At 41.8% G+C, this 17154-nt stretch overlaps 1 protein-coding gene across 2 annotated transcripts in view; it reads right to left on the bottom strand.

Annotated features, from left to right (window-relative positions):
- The window catches only part of pds5b (PDS5 cohesin associated factor B), a 93814-nt gene that overhangs the window by 66248 nt on the left and 10412 nt on the right, over positions 1 to 17154 (bottom strand). For both annotated transcript variants that reach the window (XM_061931594.2, XM_061931595.2), the window contains exons 2-6: positions 5054 to 5181; positions 4791 to 4994; positions 4641 to 4727; positions 4486 to 4583; positions 4289 to 4415 (exon numbers count right to left, since the gene is read on the bottom strand). In XM_061931594.2, coding sequence (XP_061787578.2) covers positions 4289 to 4415; positions 4486 to 4583; positions 4641 to 4727; positions 4791 to 4994; positions 5054 to 5161 — 624 coding nt within the window. In that variant the 5' untranslated portion in view covers positions 5162 to 5181. The remainder of the gene's footprint in view (positions 1 to 4288; positions 4416 to 4485; positions 4584 to 4640; positions 4728 to 4790; positions 4995 to 5053; positions 5182 to 17154) is intronic.

Raw genomic sequence — 17154 nt, 5'->3', positions numbered from 1 at the left:
ACACATATATGTATATACACGGGCGGTATAGCTCGGTTGGTAGAGCGGCCGTGCCAGCAACTTGAGGGTTCCAGGTTTGATTCCCGCTTTCGCCATCCTAGTCACTGCCGTTGTGTCCTTGGGCAAGACACTTTACCCACCTGCTCCCAGTGCTACCCACACTGCTTTAAATGTAACTTAGACATTGGGTTTCACTATGTAAAGCGCTTTGAGTCACTAGAGAAAAGCGCTATATAAATATAATTCACTTCACATCTATATATATATACACATGCATACACATATATATACACATATGTATACACATATATATATACACACACACACATATATATATATACACACACACACATGTATACACATATATATACACACACACATATATATATGTGAGTGTATATATATATATATATATACCGTATTTTCCGCACTATAAGGCGCACCTAAAAACCACAAATTTTCTCAAACGCTGACAGTGCGCCTTATAACCCGGTGCGCTTTATTACGATTCATTTTCATAAAGTTTCGATCTCGCAACTTCGGTAAACAGCCGCCATCTTTTTTCCCGGTAGAACAGGAAGCGCTTCTTCTTCTACGCAAGCAACCGCCAAGGAAAGCACCCGCCCCCATAGAACAGGAAGCGCTTCTTCTTCTACTGTAAGCAACCACCCGCCCCCGGAAGAAGAAGAAAAAACGCGCGGATATCACCGTACGTTTCATTTCCTGTTTACATCTGTAAAGACCACAAAATGGCTCCTACTAAGCGACAAGGATCCGGTTCATAAAAAGACGCAATCTCTCCATCCGCACACGGATTACTACCGTATTTCACAGCAACTGATATTCCTGTGAACCGCACTGTGGAACGGGAGCACGTACGGTGAATATTCGCACCACAGGGAATGAGAAGTCATCCTTCACTGTGGTTCTAGCTTGCCATGCTAACTTCCACCCATGGTGATATTCAAAAGGAAGACCTTGCCAAAAGAGACCTTTCCAGCCGGCGTCATCATAAAAGCTAACTCGAAGGGATGGATGGATGAAGAAAAGATGAGCGAGTGGTTAAGGGAAGTTTACGCGAAGAGGCCGGGTGGCTTTTTTCACACAGCTCCGAAGGCGAACACACCTTCACTAAGACGGGCAGATAGCGCCGGTCGACATACGCCAACATCTGCCAGTGGATCGTAAATGCCTGGGCAGATAGTTTCGGTCACAACTGTGGTCCGAGCTTTCCGGAAGGCAGGATTCACAGAACTGCTGCACAACAACAGCGACACTGAATCCGATGACTTCGACGAGGCGGAGCCGGCCATTTTTGGATCCCACGCTTGCGCAACTTTTCAATTCGGACACCGAAGACGAAGAATTCGAAGGATTTACGAATGAAGAATAACTTCAGAAGGTGAGCGCTATGTTTATTTTGTGTGTTGTGACATTAACGTTCGAGCAACATTATGTTGCTATTTATTGCTCTACACCATTTTGAATTTTACTATGTTTGTGATTGCACATTTGCGTACATTTTGGGACAGAGTTGTTAGAACGCTGGTTTTCAATATATTATTAAAGTTTGACTGAACTATCTGACTGTTTTTTTGACATTCACTTTAGCGCAGCGTTTTTTTGACATTCACTTTAGCGCAGCGTAGGCGCGGCTTATAGTCCGGGGCGGCTTATTGGTGGACAAAATTATGAAATATGTAATTCATAGAAGGTGCGGCTAATAATCCGGTGCGCCTTATAGTGCGGAAAATACGGTATATATATATATACACCGGTATATATATATATATACATACATATACGTATATACACATATATGTATATACACGGGCGGTATAGCTCGGTTGGTAGAGCGGCCGTGCCAGCAACTTGAGGGTTCCAGGTTTGATTCCCGCTTTCGCCATCCTAGTCACTGCCGTTGTGTCCTTGGGCAAGACACTTGACCCACCTGCTCCCAGTGCCACCCACACACTGCTTTAAATGTAACTTAGATATTGGGTTTCACTATGTAAAGCGCTTTGAGTCACTAGAGAAAAGCGCTATATAAATATAATTCACTTCACATCTATACACATATATATATATATATATATATATATATATATATATATACACATGCATACACATATATATACACATGTATACACATATATATATACACACACACACATATATATATATATACACACACACATGTATACACATATATATACACACACACATATATATATATATACACACACACACATATATACATATATATATGTGAGTGTATATATATATATATATATATATGTATATGTGTAATATATATATATATACACACACATACATATATATATATATATCCACATACATATATATATGTGTAATATATATATGTATAATATAATATATATATATATATATATATATATATATATATATATATATATACACACACACATACATATATATATCTACATACATATATATATACCGTATTTTCCGCACCATTAGCCGCACCTAAAAACCACAAATTTACTCAAAAGCTGACAGTGCGGCTTTTAACCCGGTGCGCTTTATATATGGATAAATATTAATTTATTTATTCATAAAGTTTCGATCTCGCAACTTAGGTAAACAGCCGCCATCTTTTTTCCCGGTAGAACAGGAAGCGCTTCTTCTTCTACGCAAGCAACCGCCAAGGTAAGCACCCGCCCCCATAGAACAGGAAGCGCTTCTTCTTCTACTGTAAGCAACCACCCGCCCCCGGAAGAAGAAGAAAAAACGCGCGGATATCACCGTACGTTTCATTTCCTGTTTACATCTGTAAAGACCACAAAATGGCTCCTACTAAGCGACAAGGATCCGGTTCATGAAAAGACGCAATCTCTCCATCCGCACACGGATTACTACCGTATTTCACAGCAACTGATATTCCTGTGAACCGCACTGTGGAACGGGAGCACGTACGGTGAATATTCGCACCACAGGGAATGAGAAGTTATCCTTCACTGTGGTTCTAGCTTGCCATGCTAACTTCCACCCATGGTGATATTCAAAAGGAAGACCTTGCCAAAAGAGACCTTTCCAGCCGGCGTCATCATAAAAGCTAACTCGAAGGGATGGATGGATGAAGAAAAGATGAGCGAGTGGTTAAGGGAAGTTTACGCGAAGAGGCCGGGTGGCTTTTTTCACACAGCTCCGAAGGCGAACACACCTTCACTAAGACGGGCAGACAGCTCCGGACGACATACACCAACATTTGCCAGTGGATCGTAAATGCCTGGGCAGATATTTCGGTCACAACTGTGGTCCGAGCTTTCCGGAAGGCAGGATTCACAGAACTGCTGCACAACAACAGCGACACTGAATCCGATGACTTCGACGAGGCGGAGCCGGCCATTTTTGGATCCCACGCTTGCGCAACTTTTCAATTCGGACACCGAAGACGAAGAATTCGAAGGATTTACGAATGAAGAATAACTTCAGAAGGTGAGCGCTATGTTTATTTTGTGTGTTGTGACATTAACGTTCGAGCAACATTATGTTGCTTTTGCTCTACACCATTTTGAATTTTACTATGTTTGTGATTGCACATTTGCGTACATTTTGGGACAGAGTTGTTAGAACGCTGGTTTTCAATATATTATTAAAGTTTGACTGAACTATCTGACTGTTTTTTTGACATTTACTTTAGCGCAGCGTTTTTTTGACATTCACTTTAGCGCAGCGTAGGCGCGGCTTATAGTCCGGGGCGGCTTATTGGTGGACAAAATTATGAAATATGTAATTCATAGAAGGTGCGGCTAATAATCCGGTGCGCCTTATAGTGCGGAAAATACGGTATATGTATATGTGTAATATATATATATACACACACATACATATATATATATATATATATATATATATATCTACATACATATATATATGTATGTGTAATATATATATATGTATAATATATATATATATATATATATATATATATATATATATATATATATATACACGTATCTACATACATATATATATATATATATATATATATATATATATATATATATATATATATATATATAGCTGAGATAGGCTCCCAAAAGGGAATAAGCGGTAGAAAATGGATGGATGGATGGATATATATATATATGAGGCTCTGGCTGGGACCTAGCAGCTGCAACACCACCACTCACCAGCAGGGGGCTCACTGAATGGCAGTGGCTGGAAGCTCAAAAAAAGAGTTGTGTACTTTGTGTGGCTGGAAGCTGAAAAAGTGTAGTTTGTGTGTGTAGTTCCATGTCACCTTGTGGGCCGGCACCAAGTTGACCAGGATGGTGTCCAGCAGCTCCTGGGACACGGTGTCTCCCTCGCAGACGATGGAGCTCATCAGGTCCACCATGTGCATGTGCACCTTCTGGTTGTGGCCGTTGCTATGGCGACAAGGGGGTGGAGGGAGGTCAAGCCGGGCCACGGGGGTTTGAAGACAAGAGGAAAACTTACTTGATGACCTGGAAGAGAGTTCTGTACAGCTGGGTGAAGATCTCGTTGCTGTCTTCCAGCTCAAAGCAGATGTTGTAGGACTTGACCCAGGCAATGTTCTGAACAGACACCAACATTGTGGACTGGTTCTGCACAACATGTGGAGACCAACTCACCTCCAGCAGGTAGAAGTATCTGTTGAACTGAGCACTTTTTGTGTCCTCCAGACCTTTCAGCTGTCTGGTGATGAACATGAAAATGTCCTGCAGGGGAGACAAACCAACACAGTGTCGGCCGCCGTGGCGAAGAGGAGCTTCTCACCGTACCTTCAGCTTATCGGGGGACGTGTACGGCGCCTCCGGGGCGTAGATGCGGAAAATGTCGGCCAGGCAGCACGCCACCAGCAGCCGCACGTCTTTGTCGGGGTGCTTGAGGAAGAAGTCCGAGGCCAGGTGGAGGGCCAGGTTCAGGTAGAGCTCCTTCTCCTCCTCGGAGTCCTGGTCCATGTCCATGAAGGTCTTCACCACCATCTGACACAACCAGCGGTCAGTCGGGGGGAAAGAGGAGACGAGCGGGCGGCGGGACTCACCTTCAGCCGGCGAACCATTTCCTCTTTGGAGATCTTGTCCGCTATCTCCTTCACCCCCGGCGGGTAGGTGACCTTCCCGTCCGCGGCTCGAGCTTTAGAGTGAGCCATCCTCCCGAGCTCTTCACTGCCTGCACCGGGACACAGCAGACGTCAACTAGCACTTCATTTTGAACTACGGTGAAGGAAGGTTAGACCAGTAGAAAAGTACTGCAGACTAAGGCTGAAACGACGCGTCGACGTAGTCGACGTCATCGGTCACGTAAATACGTCGACGCCGTTTTTGTGCGTCGGCGCGTCACATATTTACGTCACACTACTTTACTGTCATGGCGGAGCGCAAAGCAGTCGATGCGAGCGAGGGGAAAAAAGCACGCCAAAAGTCGTCAAAAGTGTGGGAGTATTTCAATAAACGGCCTAATAATGTTGTATGCACACTGTGTCGAGCAGAAATGGCCTATCATAGCAGCACAACGGCTATGAACGAACATTTGAAAAGAAAACCCCCGACAGCGTTCTTGCCATCACCATCAACAAGTCAATCGTCCGCGTGCGTATACGTTGTCATTATTACACAAAAACATGAATGTGTCATTTGTATCTGCGTTGTAAATTCATAAACTAAAGCACCGTTTCGCTCTGAGAGGCGCGTTTGGCGTGCCTGTTCAGTGTTTACAAAGACGCGCTCCTCTTTAACGCTGTGGAGAGGCGGCGGCGGCGAGCGAGCGGCGAGGCGAGGCGGGGCGCGCCGGGAGCGACGCCGCAATCGTGCCCAGGTGCGCGATCCGCACAGTTGGAAGAGAAAAGACTTTGTGTAAAATTAAAAGATTGTAAACCTGGCAAAGCCGTCTGGCGTTCAGTCTGTCGGTCCTGAAAGAACCCCACGGCACAAGACGTGTCACAAACGCTAACGTTAATTAGTTGTGCAAATACCTTTTACAACATTAACAGTTACATATACTATGTACAAACCAACAATTAACTTTCACTTTAATCATACTATCATTGTTGTGTTATTAAGCAAAATAAGCAATACTTTTACTTTTGTTGAAATGTTTACACTGTACACTTTTTTGTATTGGATGTTTAGCTTTATTTTTGCACATTTTAGCAAATAAGCAATACTTTTACTTTTGTTGAAATGTTTACACTTGTTACAGAATATTTCCGTTTTGCACTTTTTTGTATTGGATGTTTATCTTTATTTTTGCACATTTTAAAGCAAAATAAGCAATACTTTTACTTTTGAAATGCTTATACTATTCCAGAATATTAAGATTTGCACTGGATGTTTACCTTTATATTTGCACATTAAAAAGCAAATAAGCTACTTTTAATTTTGTTAAATGTTAAAAGTTTTAAATGTTTACATTGTTACAGAATATTTTGTCATGTTGTTGTCAATGTTGACTGACTAGTGGCCATACTTTTTTTTTTTGTAAATAAAAGCCATGCCTTTTGAAAAAACTGGCCTACATTTATTTTTTCCTCTTCATTTTAAATTAAAAAAAAAATCGGTAAAAGGAAAAATAATCTATAGATTAATCGAAAAAATAATCTATAGATTAACCGATTAATCGAAAAAATAATCTATAGATTAATCGATAGAAAAATAATCGTTAGCCTCAGCCCTACACCACACATACTGTATATACAGTGTTGTGCTGTGAAGGAAGGTTAGACCAGTAGAAAAGTACTACAGACAACAACAACACCACACATACTGTATATACAGTGTTGCGCTGTGAAGGAAGGTTAGTCCAGTGCTTTTCAACCTTTTCTGAGCCGAGGCACATTTTTTTCCATTGAAAAAATGCCAGCAGAAAACATTAAAAAAATAAAACCCAGCAGCCGATATTGACGATAAAAAGTCGTTCTCGCAATTGTTTGATATAAATTCCAACCATAACCAAGTGTGCATGACTATAGCTCTTGTCTCAAAGTAGGTGTACTCTCACCACCTGTCAAATCACGCTGTAATTTATTTGGAGTTTTCCTGCGTGTAGTGTTTTAGTTCTTGTCTTACGCTCCTATTTTGTTGTTGATTGTCATGTCATTTACGGATGTACTTTGTCATACTTGCCAACCTTGAGACCTCCGATTTCGGGAGGTGGGGGCGTGGTCGGGGGTGGGGTGGGGCGTGGTTAAGAGGGGAGGAGTATATTGACAGCTAGAATTCACCAAGTCAAGTATTTCATACATATATATATAGATATAGATATCTACATCCTGAAAATATGCAAACAAAACTGTTTAGATAATTGATACTTCAAACTTGCATAAATAAATATTAAGGAATATAACATAACTTGGCTTCTGACAGTTTCAAAATGTAATGAATAAAATGCTAAAGTTGTTGATAAACAAGCAATTATTTTAATAATTAAATATGGTCATTTTAAATGAATTATTATGATAATTTAAAATCAATTATTTCAAATATGTTTATTTTAATGTATAATTCTATGGCTGGATGTAATAAGGAGTCACAAAAAAATACAAATAAAAATCAAATTAATTTTGATGTTTTTAGCAAAATATAGTAAAAATGTATTTAGTTTTTTTTTTTTAAATTAATAAATATATTTATTTTTAGGTAAGATAAACATAATAATACAATTTATCTCTAGTCTGGATGATTTAGTTCTTGTCACCCTGTTGTCCTCCCGTCATGAAAAAAGGCTGTCCTCACTCAGGTCCGCATGGAGCTGGAGGGGGCGTGGCTTCCAGCACAGGCTGAAAATCGGGAGATTTTCGGGAGAATATTTGTCCCGGGAGGTTTTCAGGAGAGGCGCTGAATTTCGGGAGTCTTCCGGGAAATTCGGGAGGGTTGGCAAGTATGTGCTTTGTGGACGCCGTCTGCTCCACATGCTGTAAGTCTTTGCTGTCGTCCAGCATTTTGTTTTTGTTTACTTTGCAGCCAGTTCAGTTTTAGTTTTGCATAGCCTTCCCTAAGCTTCAATGCCTTTTGTTTTAAGCATTAGACACCTTTTTACCTGTAAACCATTGTCATCGTTCCTGACATCTACAAAGCAATTAGCTACCGGCTGCCACCTACTGGTATGGAAGAGTATTACACGGTTACTCTGCCGAGCTCTAGACCAGTGTTTTTCAACCACTGTGCAGCGGCGCACACTAGTGTGCCGTGGGAGATTATCTAATTTCACCTATTGGGGTTAAAAATATTTTTTGCAAACCTGTAATTATAATTTGCAAATGATGTGTTGTTGTTGTTGAGTGTCGGTGCTGTCTAGAGCTCGGCAGAGTAACCGTGTAATACTCTTCCATATAAGTAGGTGGCAGCAGGTAGCTAATTGCTTTGTAGATGTCGGGAACATGGTTTGTCGTGATCACAATATGCAGACGACAGCGGGAGGCAGGGCGCAGGTAAAAATGTGTCTAATGCTTAAACCAAAAATAAACAAAAGGCGAGAGCCCCTAAGAAAATGCATCGAAGCTTAGGGAAGGCTATGCAAAACGAAGCTAAAACTGAACTGGTTGCAAAGTAAACAAAAACAGAATGCTGGACGACAGCAAAGACTTACAGCATGTGGAGCAGCAGACGGCGTTCACAAAGTACATCCGTACATGACATGACAATCAACACCAAAAAAGGAGCGCAAGACAAGAACTAAAACACTACACACAGGAAAACAGCAAAAAAAAACCTCCATATAAGTCAGGGTGTGATGTGACATGTGGTGACAGTACACTGACTTTGAGACAAGAGCTATAGTGATGCATGCTTAGTTATGGTTTGAATTAATATCCAACAATTGCGAGAACGACTTTTTACTGTCAATATTGGCTGCTAAATTCGATTTGTTTATGTTTTCTGCTAGTGGTGTGCCTCGGGATTTTTTCAATGACAAAAACGTGCCTTGCCTCAAAAAAGGTTGAAAAACACTGCTCTAGACAGTACAGACACTCAACAAAGGCACATTTACGGATTATAATTACTAGTTTTCAAAAAAAATGTTTAACCCAATTAGGTAAAGATAAATAACCTCCCACGGCACACCAGACAATATCTCACGGTACACTAGTGTGCCGCGGCACAGTGGTTGAAAAACACTGGGTTAGACAAGTAGAAAAGTACTGTAGACAACAACAACACACATATATCAATCAATCAATCAATGTTTATTTATATAGCCCTAAATCACAACTATTTCTGGGGCTGAGGTTGCCGAGGTAGTTAAAAAGCTCCTCGGTGGCAAGGCCCCGGGGGTGGATGAGATCCGCCCGGAGTTCCTTAAGGCTCTGGATGTTGTGGGGTTGTCTTGGTTGACAAGACTCTGCAACATCGCGTGGACATCGGGGGCGATACCTCTGGATTGGCAGACCGGGGTGGTGGTACCTCTCTTTAAGAAGGGGAACCGGAGGGTGTGTTCCAACTATCGTGGGATCACACTCCTCAGCCTTCCCGGTAAGGTCTATTCAGGTGTACTGGAGAAGAGGCTACGCCGGATAGTCGAACCTCGGATTCAGGAGGAACAGTGTGATTTTCGTCCTGGTCGTGGAACTGTGGACCAGCTCTATACTCTCGGCAGGGTCCTTGAGGGTGCATGGGAGTTTGCCCAACCAGTCTACATGTGCTTTGTGGACTTGGAGAAGGCATTCGACCGTGTACCCCGGGAAGTCCTGTGGGGAGTGCTCAGAGAGTATGGGGTAACGGACTGTCTTATTGTGGCGGTTCGCTCCCTGTATAATCAGTGCCAGAGCTTGGTCCGCGTTGCCGGCAGTAAGTCGGACACGTTTCCAGTGAGGGTTGGACTCCGCCAAGGCTGCCCTTTGTCACCCATTCTGTTCATAACCTTTATGGACAGAATTTCTAGGCGCAGTCAGGGCGTAGAGGGGATCTGGTTTGGTGGCTGCAGGATTAGGTCTCTGCTATTTGCAGATGATGTGGTCCTGATGGCTTCATCTGGCCAAGATCTTCAGCTCTCGCTGGATCGGTTCGCAGCCGAGTGTGAAGCGACTGGGATGGGAATCAGCACCTCCAAGTCCGAGTCCATGGTTCTCTCCCGGAAAAGGGTGGAGTGCCATCTCCGGGTTGGGGAGGAGATCTTGCCCCAAGTGGAGGAGTTCAAGTACCTCGGAGTCTTGTTCACGAGTGGGGGAAGAGTGGATCGTGAGATCGACAGGCGGATCGGTGCGGCGTCTTCAGTAATGCGGACGCTGTATCGATCCGTTGTGGTGAAGAAGGAGCTGAGCCGGAAGGCAAAGCTCTCGATTTACCGGTCGATCTACGTTCCCATCCTCACCTATGGTCAGGAGCTTTGGGTCATGACCGAAAGGACAAGATCACGGGTACAAGCGGCCGAAATGAGTTTCCTCCGCCGAGTGGCGGGGCTCTCCCTTAGAGATAGGGTGAGAAGCTCTGTCATTCGGGGGGAGCTCAAAGTAAAGCCTCTGCTCCTCCACATGGAGAGGAGCCAGATGAGGTGGTTCGGGCATCTGGTCAGGATGCCACCCGAACGCCTCCCTAGGAAGGTGTTTTGGGCACGTCCGACCGGTAGGAGGCCACGGGGAAGACCCAGGACACGCTGGGAAGACTATCTCTTCCGGCTGGCCTGGGAACGCCTCGGTATCCCCCGGGAGGAGCTGGACGAAGTGGCTGGGGAGAGGGAAGTCTGGGCTTCCCTGCTTAAGCTGCTGCCCTAAGAAGATGGATGGATGGATGGATGGATGGATGGATAAATCACAAGTGTCTCAAAGGGCTGCACAAGCCACAACGACATCCTCGGTACAGAGCCCACATCAGGGCAAGGAAAAACTCACCCCAGTGGGACGTCGATGTGAATGACTATGAGAAACCTTGGGGAGGACCGCATATGTGGGTAACCCCCCTCTAGGGGAGACCGAAAGCAAAGGATGTCTAGTGGGTCTGACAATATTGATTGATTGACATATATACAGTCGTGGTCAAAAGTGTACGTACACTTGTAAAGAACATCATGTCATGGCTGTCTTGAGTTTACAATCATTTCTACAACTCTTATTCTTTTGTGATGTAGTGATTGGAGCACATACTTGTTGGTCACAAAAAAATATTCATGAAGTTTGCTTCTTTTATGAATTTATTATGGCTCTACTGAAAATGTGAGGGTGAAAAGTATACCAAAGGGAGTCCTTATGCAATGGGACATAAGGACCTATTGAATTTGTAAGGTTTTATTATTATTATTCTTCCGCAACTTTGCGCTGTAATTTGACCCCCTTAGCATGCTTCAAAACTCACCAAATTTTACACACACATCAGTAATATACGGCAAAACTTTTGATCAAAAAACCAAACCCCAAAACTCAAAATTGCGCTCTAGCGCCCCCTAGAAAGAAAACTGCTTATAACTCCCAGTACGAATGTTGTAGAGACATGAAACAAAAACCTCTATGTAGGTCTTACTTAGACCTACTTTTCATTAATTAATTTCCTCGGGCAAAAATCAACAGGAAGTTGGCAATTCCCCTTCAAGACAAAAATGTACTAAAAACAGTCACTTTTGCCTCTTTGAGCTGTAATTTGACCCCCTTAACATGCTTCAAAACTCACCGAACTTAATACACACATCAGGACTGGCACAAATTGTGATCTAATAAAAAAACCTAACCCCAAATCTCAAAATTGCGCTCTACAGCAATTTTTGAATAAAACGGAGAAAAAAACTGCTCCTCGGAAGAAAAAAATGACAAAACTGCCTGTAACTCTGGTAAGGTCGGACAGACATGAAACAAAAACCTCTCCGTAGGTCTCACTTAGACCTACATTTCATAAATTGACAACCCCCAGCAGAAATCTACAGGAAGTTTGCTATTCCCCCTTCAACACAAATTTTTTGTAAAAACCGGTCACCTTCCTTCAAAAACTATCTCCTCTGAGCTCGTTTGTCGTTTCGCCTTCAAACTAACACAGGAGAGAGATTGAACCCTTCCAAATAAAAGTTATCGAAATAATTTTTCTAACTGCTCCGGTTTTGATTTTATGAGCCTTCAAAGACCCGCTGCGCTGATGCTGCTGCGCTGCTGTGTTTTTAAGATGGCTGCTTAAAAGCAGGAAGCACCAACGTGCCCACACAATGCAGACAAGGTAGGTACACTAGACAAAAGTCTTGGGACACTTCAGACTAAAAGTAGACAAAAGTATTGGGACACTTATGACTATCACTGGACAAAAGTATTGGGACATTTAGGACTAGCACCTGCCAAATACGTGGGCCCGACCAACGCTGCTTGCAGCTTTAATTTCTTTCTGACATCACATGGACAAAGATAAGACCTTTGGAGGAAAGTTTTGTGGTCAGATGAAACAAAAATGGAGCTGTTTGGCCACAATACCCAGCAATATGTTTGGAGGAGAAAAAGTGAGGCCTTTAATCCCATGAACACCACTCCTACCGTCAAGCATGGTGGTGGTAGTATTATGCTCTGGGCCTGTTTTGCTGCCAATGGAACTGGTGCTTTACAGAGAGTAAATGGGACAATGAAAAAGGAGGATTACCTCCAAATTCTTCAGGACAGGCTAAAATCATCAGCCCAGAGGTTGGGTCTTGGGTGCAGTTGGGTGTTCCAACAGGACAATGACCCCAAAAACACCTCAAAAGTGGTAAAGGAATGGCTAGAATGAAGGTTTTAGAATGGCCTTCCCAAAGTCCTGACTTAAACGTGTGGACAATGCTGAAGAAACAAGTCCATGTCAGAAAAGCAACACATTTAGCTGAACTGCACCAATTTTGTGGTCACAAATTCAAGCAGGAGCTTGTGGATGGCTACCAAAAGCGCCTTATTGCAGGTAAACTTGCCAAGGGACATGTAAGCAAATATTAACATTGCTGTATGTATACTTTTGACCCAGCACATTTGCATACCTGCCAACTTTTGAAATCAGAAAAACCTAGTAGCCAGGGTCCAGGGGCCGCAGGCCCCAGTAGGTCCAGGACAAAGTCCTGGTGGGGGGTTCAGGCTTCGCCCCCCGACGCAAAATGATTATTAGCATTCAGACAGGTTAAAATGTTGCTAAAACCATCACTTTTCTATCAGTCACAGTGACTTTTCAAAACAAAAATATTACAGCAAAAATCATATGGGTTGATTGACATGTTTATTCTGTAAGCTAACTTCAATAGTTTGAAATTATTTTGACAGTTAATGCCAGTTATCCTGTCAACCTTTCACAAGACTTCAATTTGTTAATTGAAAGTATAAACAGTATAAACACTTTTTACAGTAAACAAATGGTAAAACAGTACTAAACAATTCCATTAAAAAAAAAATTGGTGTCATTATTAACTTTCTGTCCAAGCTTGTATAATCTACTGCCTTGTTCAATTGTAAAAAATATTCTGTGCCTAAAATTCACATTTCTATCACAATTATCATACTGTAAACATGGTAAGCTAACTTCATTACAATTAATAGTCCTGTCAATAGCATGGAATTACAATTCAAATGTAGTTTTTTTGTAAGCCTTTCGAAAGAATTCAAAATATGAAAAATGAATGAAAATTAATTGAAGCCATCAGACACTTGAAAAGTGGCACATCACATCTCTAATGTAATCATTTGAACTTTTCAACAGAAATAGCACTGCAAAAATATTAAGGACATACTTCTGTATTTTGGTAGTTATGCTGTCAACATTTAACAAGATTTCTTCAACTTGGACTTGAAAGCATAAATAGTATAAACACTTTTAACAGTATAACAGTAATAAACAATTACAATAGATAACATTGGTGTCATTACCTTTTTGCGGCTAAAATCCACATTTAGCAACGGCATTAGACTTGTGTTTTTTTGTCCCAACGTGGTCTTTTACATCGCTAATTCCTCCGTGTCCGATCGAAAAAATCTTGTCTGCACAAGGTGCAATTCGCGTAGTTTTCACCCTTTTTGGAACGGATAATTATTCCCGGATAGGCTTTTGAATATTCTTCACGGAATGACTGCAGTTTTCTTTTCGGTTTAAGACTGGTTTGCGATTTTTCTCCGGCTGATTCCATGATCGTTCGCTCGTTTGGAAACAATGGCCTCGTGCTTGGCAGCGGTGCTATAAATAGCCTCGCGCATGGCATTCGGAATGGCTTGATAGGAAGTTACGGGAAGCAGTGTCGATTGTCATTGTTGTTACGCGATTTCGTGAATAAAACTTAAAAAAAAAAAAAGTTTTTAATTAATGAAAAAACGTATTTTTTATCACTGCAACCGTAACCCGGAATAGGTTGATGAAAACCGTACTAATTACGGGAAAACCGGAGTAGTTGGCAGGTATGTATATGGAATATACTGGATATATCGTGGGTTTGTCTCTGTGCGATATAGAAAATGACTATATGGTGATATTGGAGTATACGTTCTCACACAGTTGCTTTTAGCTGTAGACATTACACTACATACACTCTTTCTTGTCTCTGCTTCTCACAGAGACGTAAAACAAGCGCACCTTCTTACATACGTCACATACTGACACGTGTGCAACGTCATACGCCCTCGCGGAGCAGAGAGGTAGCGGCATGGGTAGCGTTAGCTGTGGTGCGAGTGGTATTACGAGAGAAAGAAGGTGCGAATCTGGTAACAAATGAAGGAAGAAGAATTAATTCCCAAGAAAAACGGCAGGGGGTCCATCGTCTGGCGGTGGTTTGGCTTCAAGCGGGAAGATGTTGAACAGACAACCGTAATATGTCAAGTGTGCGGCAAAAGCGTTGCTACAAAAAGTAGCAGCACTGCTAATTTGTAGCATCATTTGAAAAGTCACCCGCTAGAGCAGGGGTGCTCATTACGTCGATCGCGATCTACCGGTCGATCTCGGAGGGTGTGTCAGTCGATCACCAGCCAGGCATTAAAAAAAATAGTCCTAAAAATGAGCGATCATAAATCTTCACTATGACGTCACTTTCGTCACTTGATTGACATTCACGGCACCCGAGGGTCTTCTGAGATGACGCTGGCTGCTGCCAGCTCATTAAAATTACCGACTGGAAGGCGAGAAACACTTTATTTCAACAGACTCTGGCGCCGTACCTGTCGTCAAAACTCCAAAGACCGACTGCACAGTTGCACAATAAAAGCTCTGTTTCATCCTGCCTGCGCTACCAAAATAAGAGTCTCAGAAAGCTGGCGTGCACAAGCTAGCAAGCTACGGAGTTTGCCGACAATGTATTTCTTGTAAAGTGTATACGAAGGAGTACGGAAGCTGGACAAATAAGATGCCAAAAACCAACCACTTTCATGTGGTATTGGACAGAAAGGAGGACCTTTTTTCTCCTCCATTCGAAAATGCGGACGTTATCATCACCACTGTCTCATTCCAATCAATGCAAGTCATCAGAATCAGGTAATACACCAACTTATATTCTTGTCTTCATGAAAGAAAGGAATCTCCATCCATCCATCCATTTTCTACCGCTTATTCCCTTTGGGGTCGCGGGGGGCGCTGGAGCCTATCTCAGCTACAATATGTGTTAAACATGCTTGTATTATCTTTAACCACCTTTAAGTTGTTAACAATATTAACTATATGTGTTAAACATGCTTGTTTTATCTTTAACCACCTTTAAGTTGTTAACAATATTAACTATATGTGTTAAACATGCTTGTTTTAACTTTAACCACCTTTAACTTGCTAACAATATTAACTATATGTGTTAAACATGCTTGCATTATCTTTAAACACCTTTAACTTGTTAACAATATTAACTATATGTATTAAACATACTTGTATTATCATTAAACACCTTTAATGTATTAACAGTATTAACTATATGTGTTAAACATGCTTGCATTATCATTAAACACCTTTAACTTGTTAACAAAAACATATATTTCATAAATAAGTAAATATAAATGATATATATGAATGAGGTAGATCCCCACGACTTGATCAATTGAAAAGTAGCTCGCCTGCAGAAAAAGTGTGAGCACCCCTGTGCTAGAGAATGAAGAGTGCTTGAAACTCTGCATGTCAACATCTCCGTTTGGTGCCACCCAACAAAATGCCCAAGCAACCATTTCCACATCAACACCGTATGAAAAAACTAGTCAACAACAGAAGGAGATAACGTCCGCAGGAACCTACCACATAGTGAAGGACATACACTGTTTGATTTCCTATTATGCAGCTCATTTTTATTTGACACATATTGAAATATCTTGTGTGACATCATGCACAAAAGTGCACTTTATTGGTTTTAAACTATTGTAGTGGCGTTCTGTACAAAAAGTGCACTTTAATTTAGTGTTGTTTTGATATGTCATCTTAGTGACATCATGCACTAATAGCTTGTTTTAAAATGTCTCTGACAATCTTGCACTTTCTGTTTTGGAAATGACATGAATGTTTGTGCCACTGCTTAATAACTGTTTAATAAATACACTTTTACTTGTGATTTCCCTCTCTGCATGAAAGTTCAAAAGTAGCATATATTAATGCAGTATGAAGAAGAATGTTTTAATGTAGACATATAGAATCATCATACTGCTGTGATTAGTTCCGGAAGGTTTGTGTCATGTTTGTACTCTTACAGCAACCATATTCACACACAGTATAAAACGTTTGGTGGACAAAATGAGACAAAGAATGAGTGGCATAAAACGCGTCTTTCTGTGGCAGCGTCGGAGAAAGTTGTACATGTAAACAAACTACGATGAGTTCAATGGCCGCCAAAATTAGTAGGACAAAGCGGCTAAGGCAAAATATCCACATATACATCGTTTATCGTGACATGGCCTAAAAATATTAAGCAAAAGGCCATATCGCCCAGCCCTAGCTCCAATCACTCTATCACAAAAAAAAGAAGAGTTGTAGAAATGATTGGAAAGTCAAGACAGCCATGACATTATGTTCTCCTCCAACATTTCTCAACCAGCTATTGCAAGGAATTTAGGGATTTCACCGTCTACGCTCCGTAATATCATCAAAGGGTTGAGAGAATCTGGAGAAATCACTGCACGTAAGCCATCATATTACGCACCTTGGATCCCTCAAGCGGTACTGCACCAAAAAGCGACATCAGTGTGTAAAGCAGGGGTCCCCAAACTTTTTGACTATGGGCCGCATTGGGTTGAAAAAATTTGGCCGGGGGCCCAGGCTGTGTGTGTGTGTATAT

This window comes from Nerophis lumbriciformis, linkage group LG37 (assembly GCF_033978685.3).
Source record: "Nerophis lumbriciformis linkage group LG37, RoL_Nlum_v2.1, whole genome shotgun sequence".
Classification (NCBI taxonomy): Eukaryota; Metazoa; Chordata; class Actinopteri; order Syngnathiformes; family Syngnathidae; genus Nerophis; species Nerophis lumbriciformis.
The sequence above is the reverse complement of the archived record's forward strand: the minus strand, read 5'-3'. Positions and strand labels throughout refer to the sequence as shown.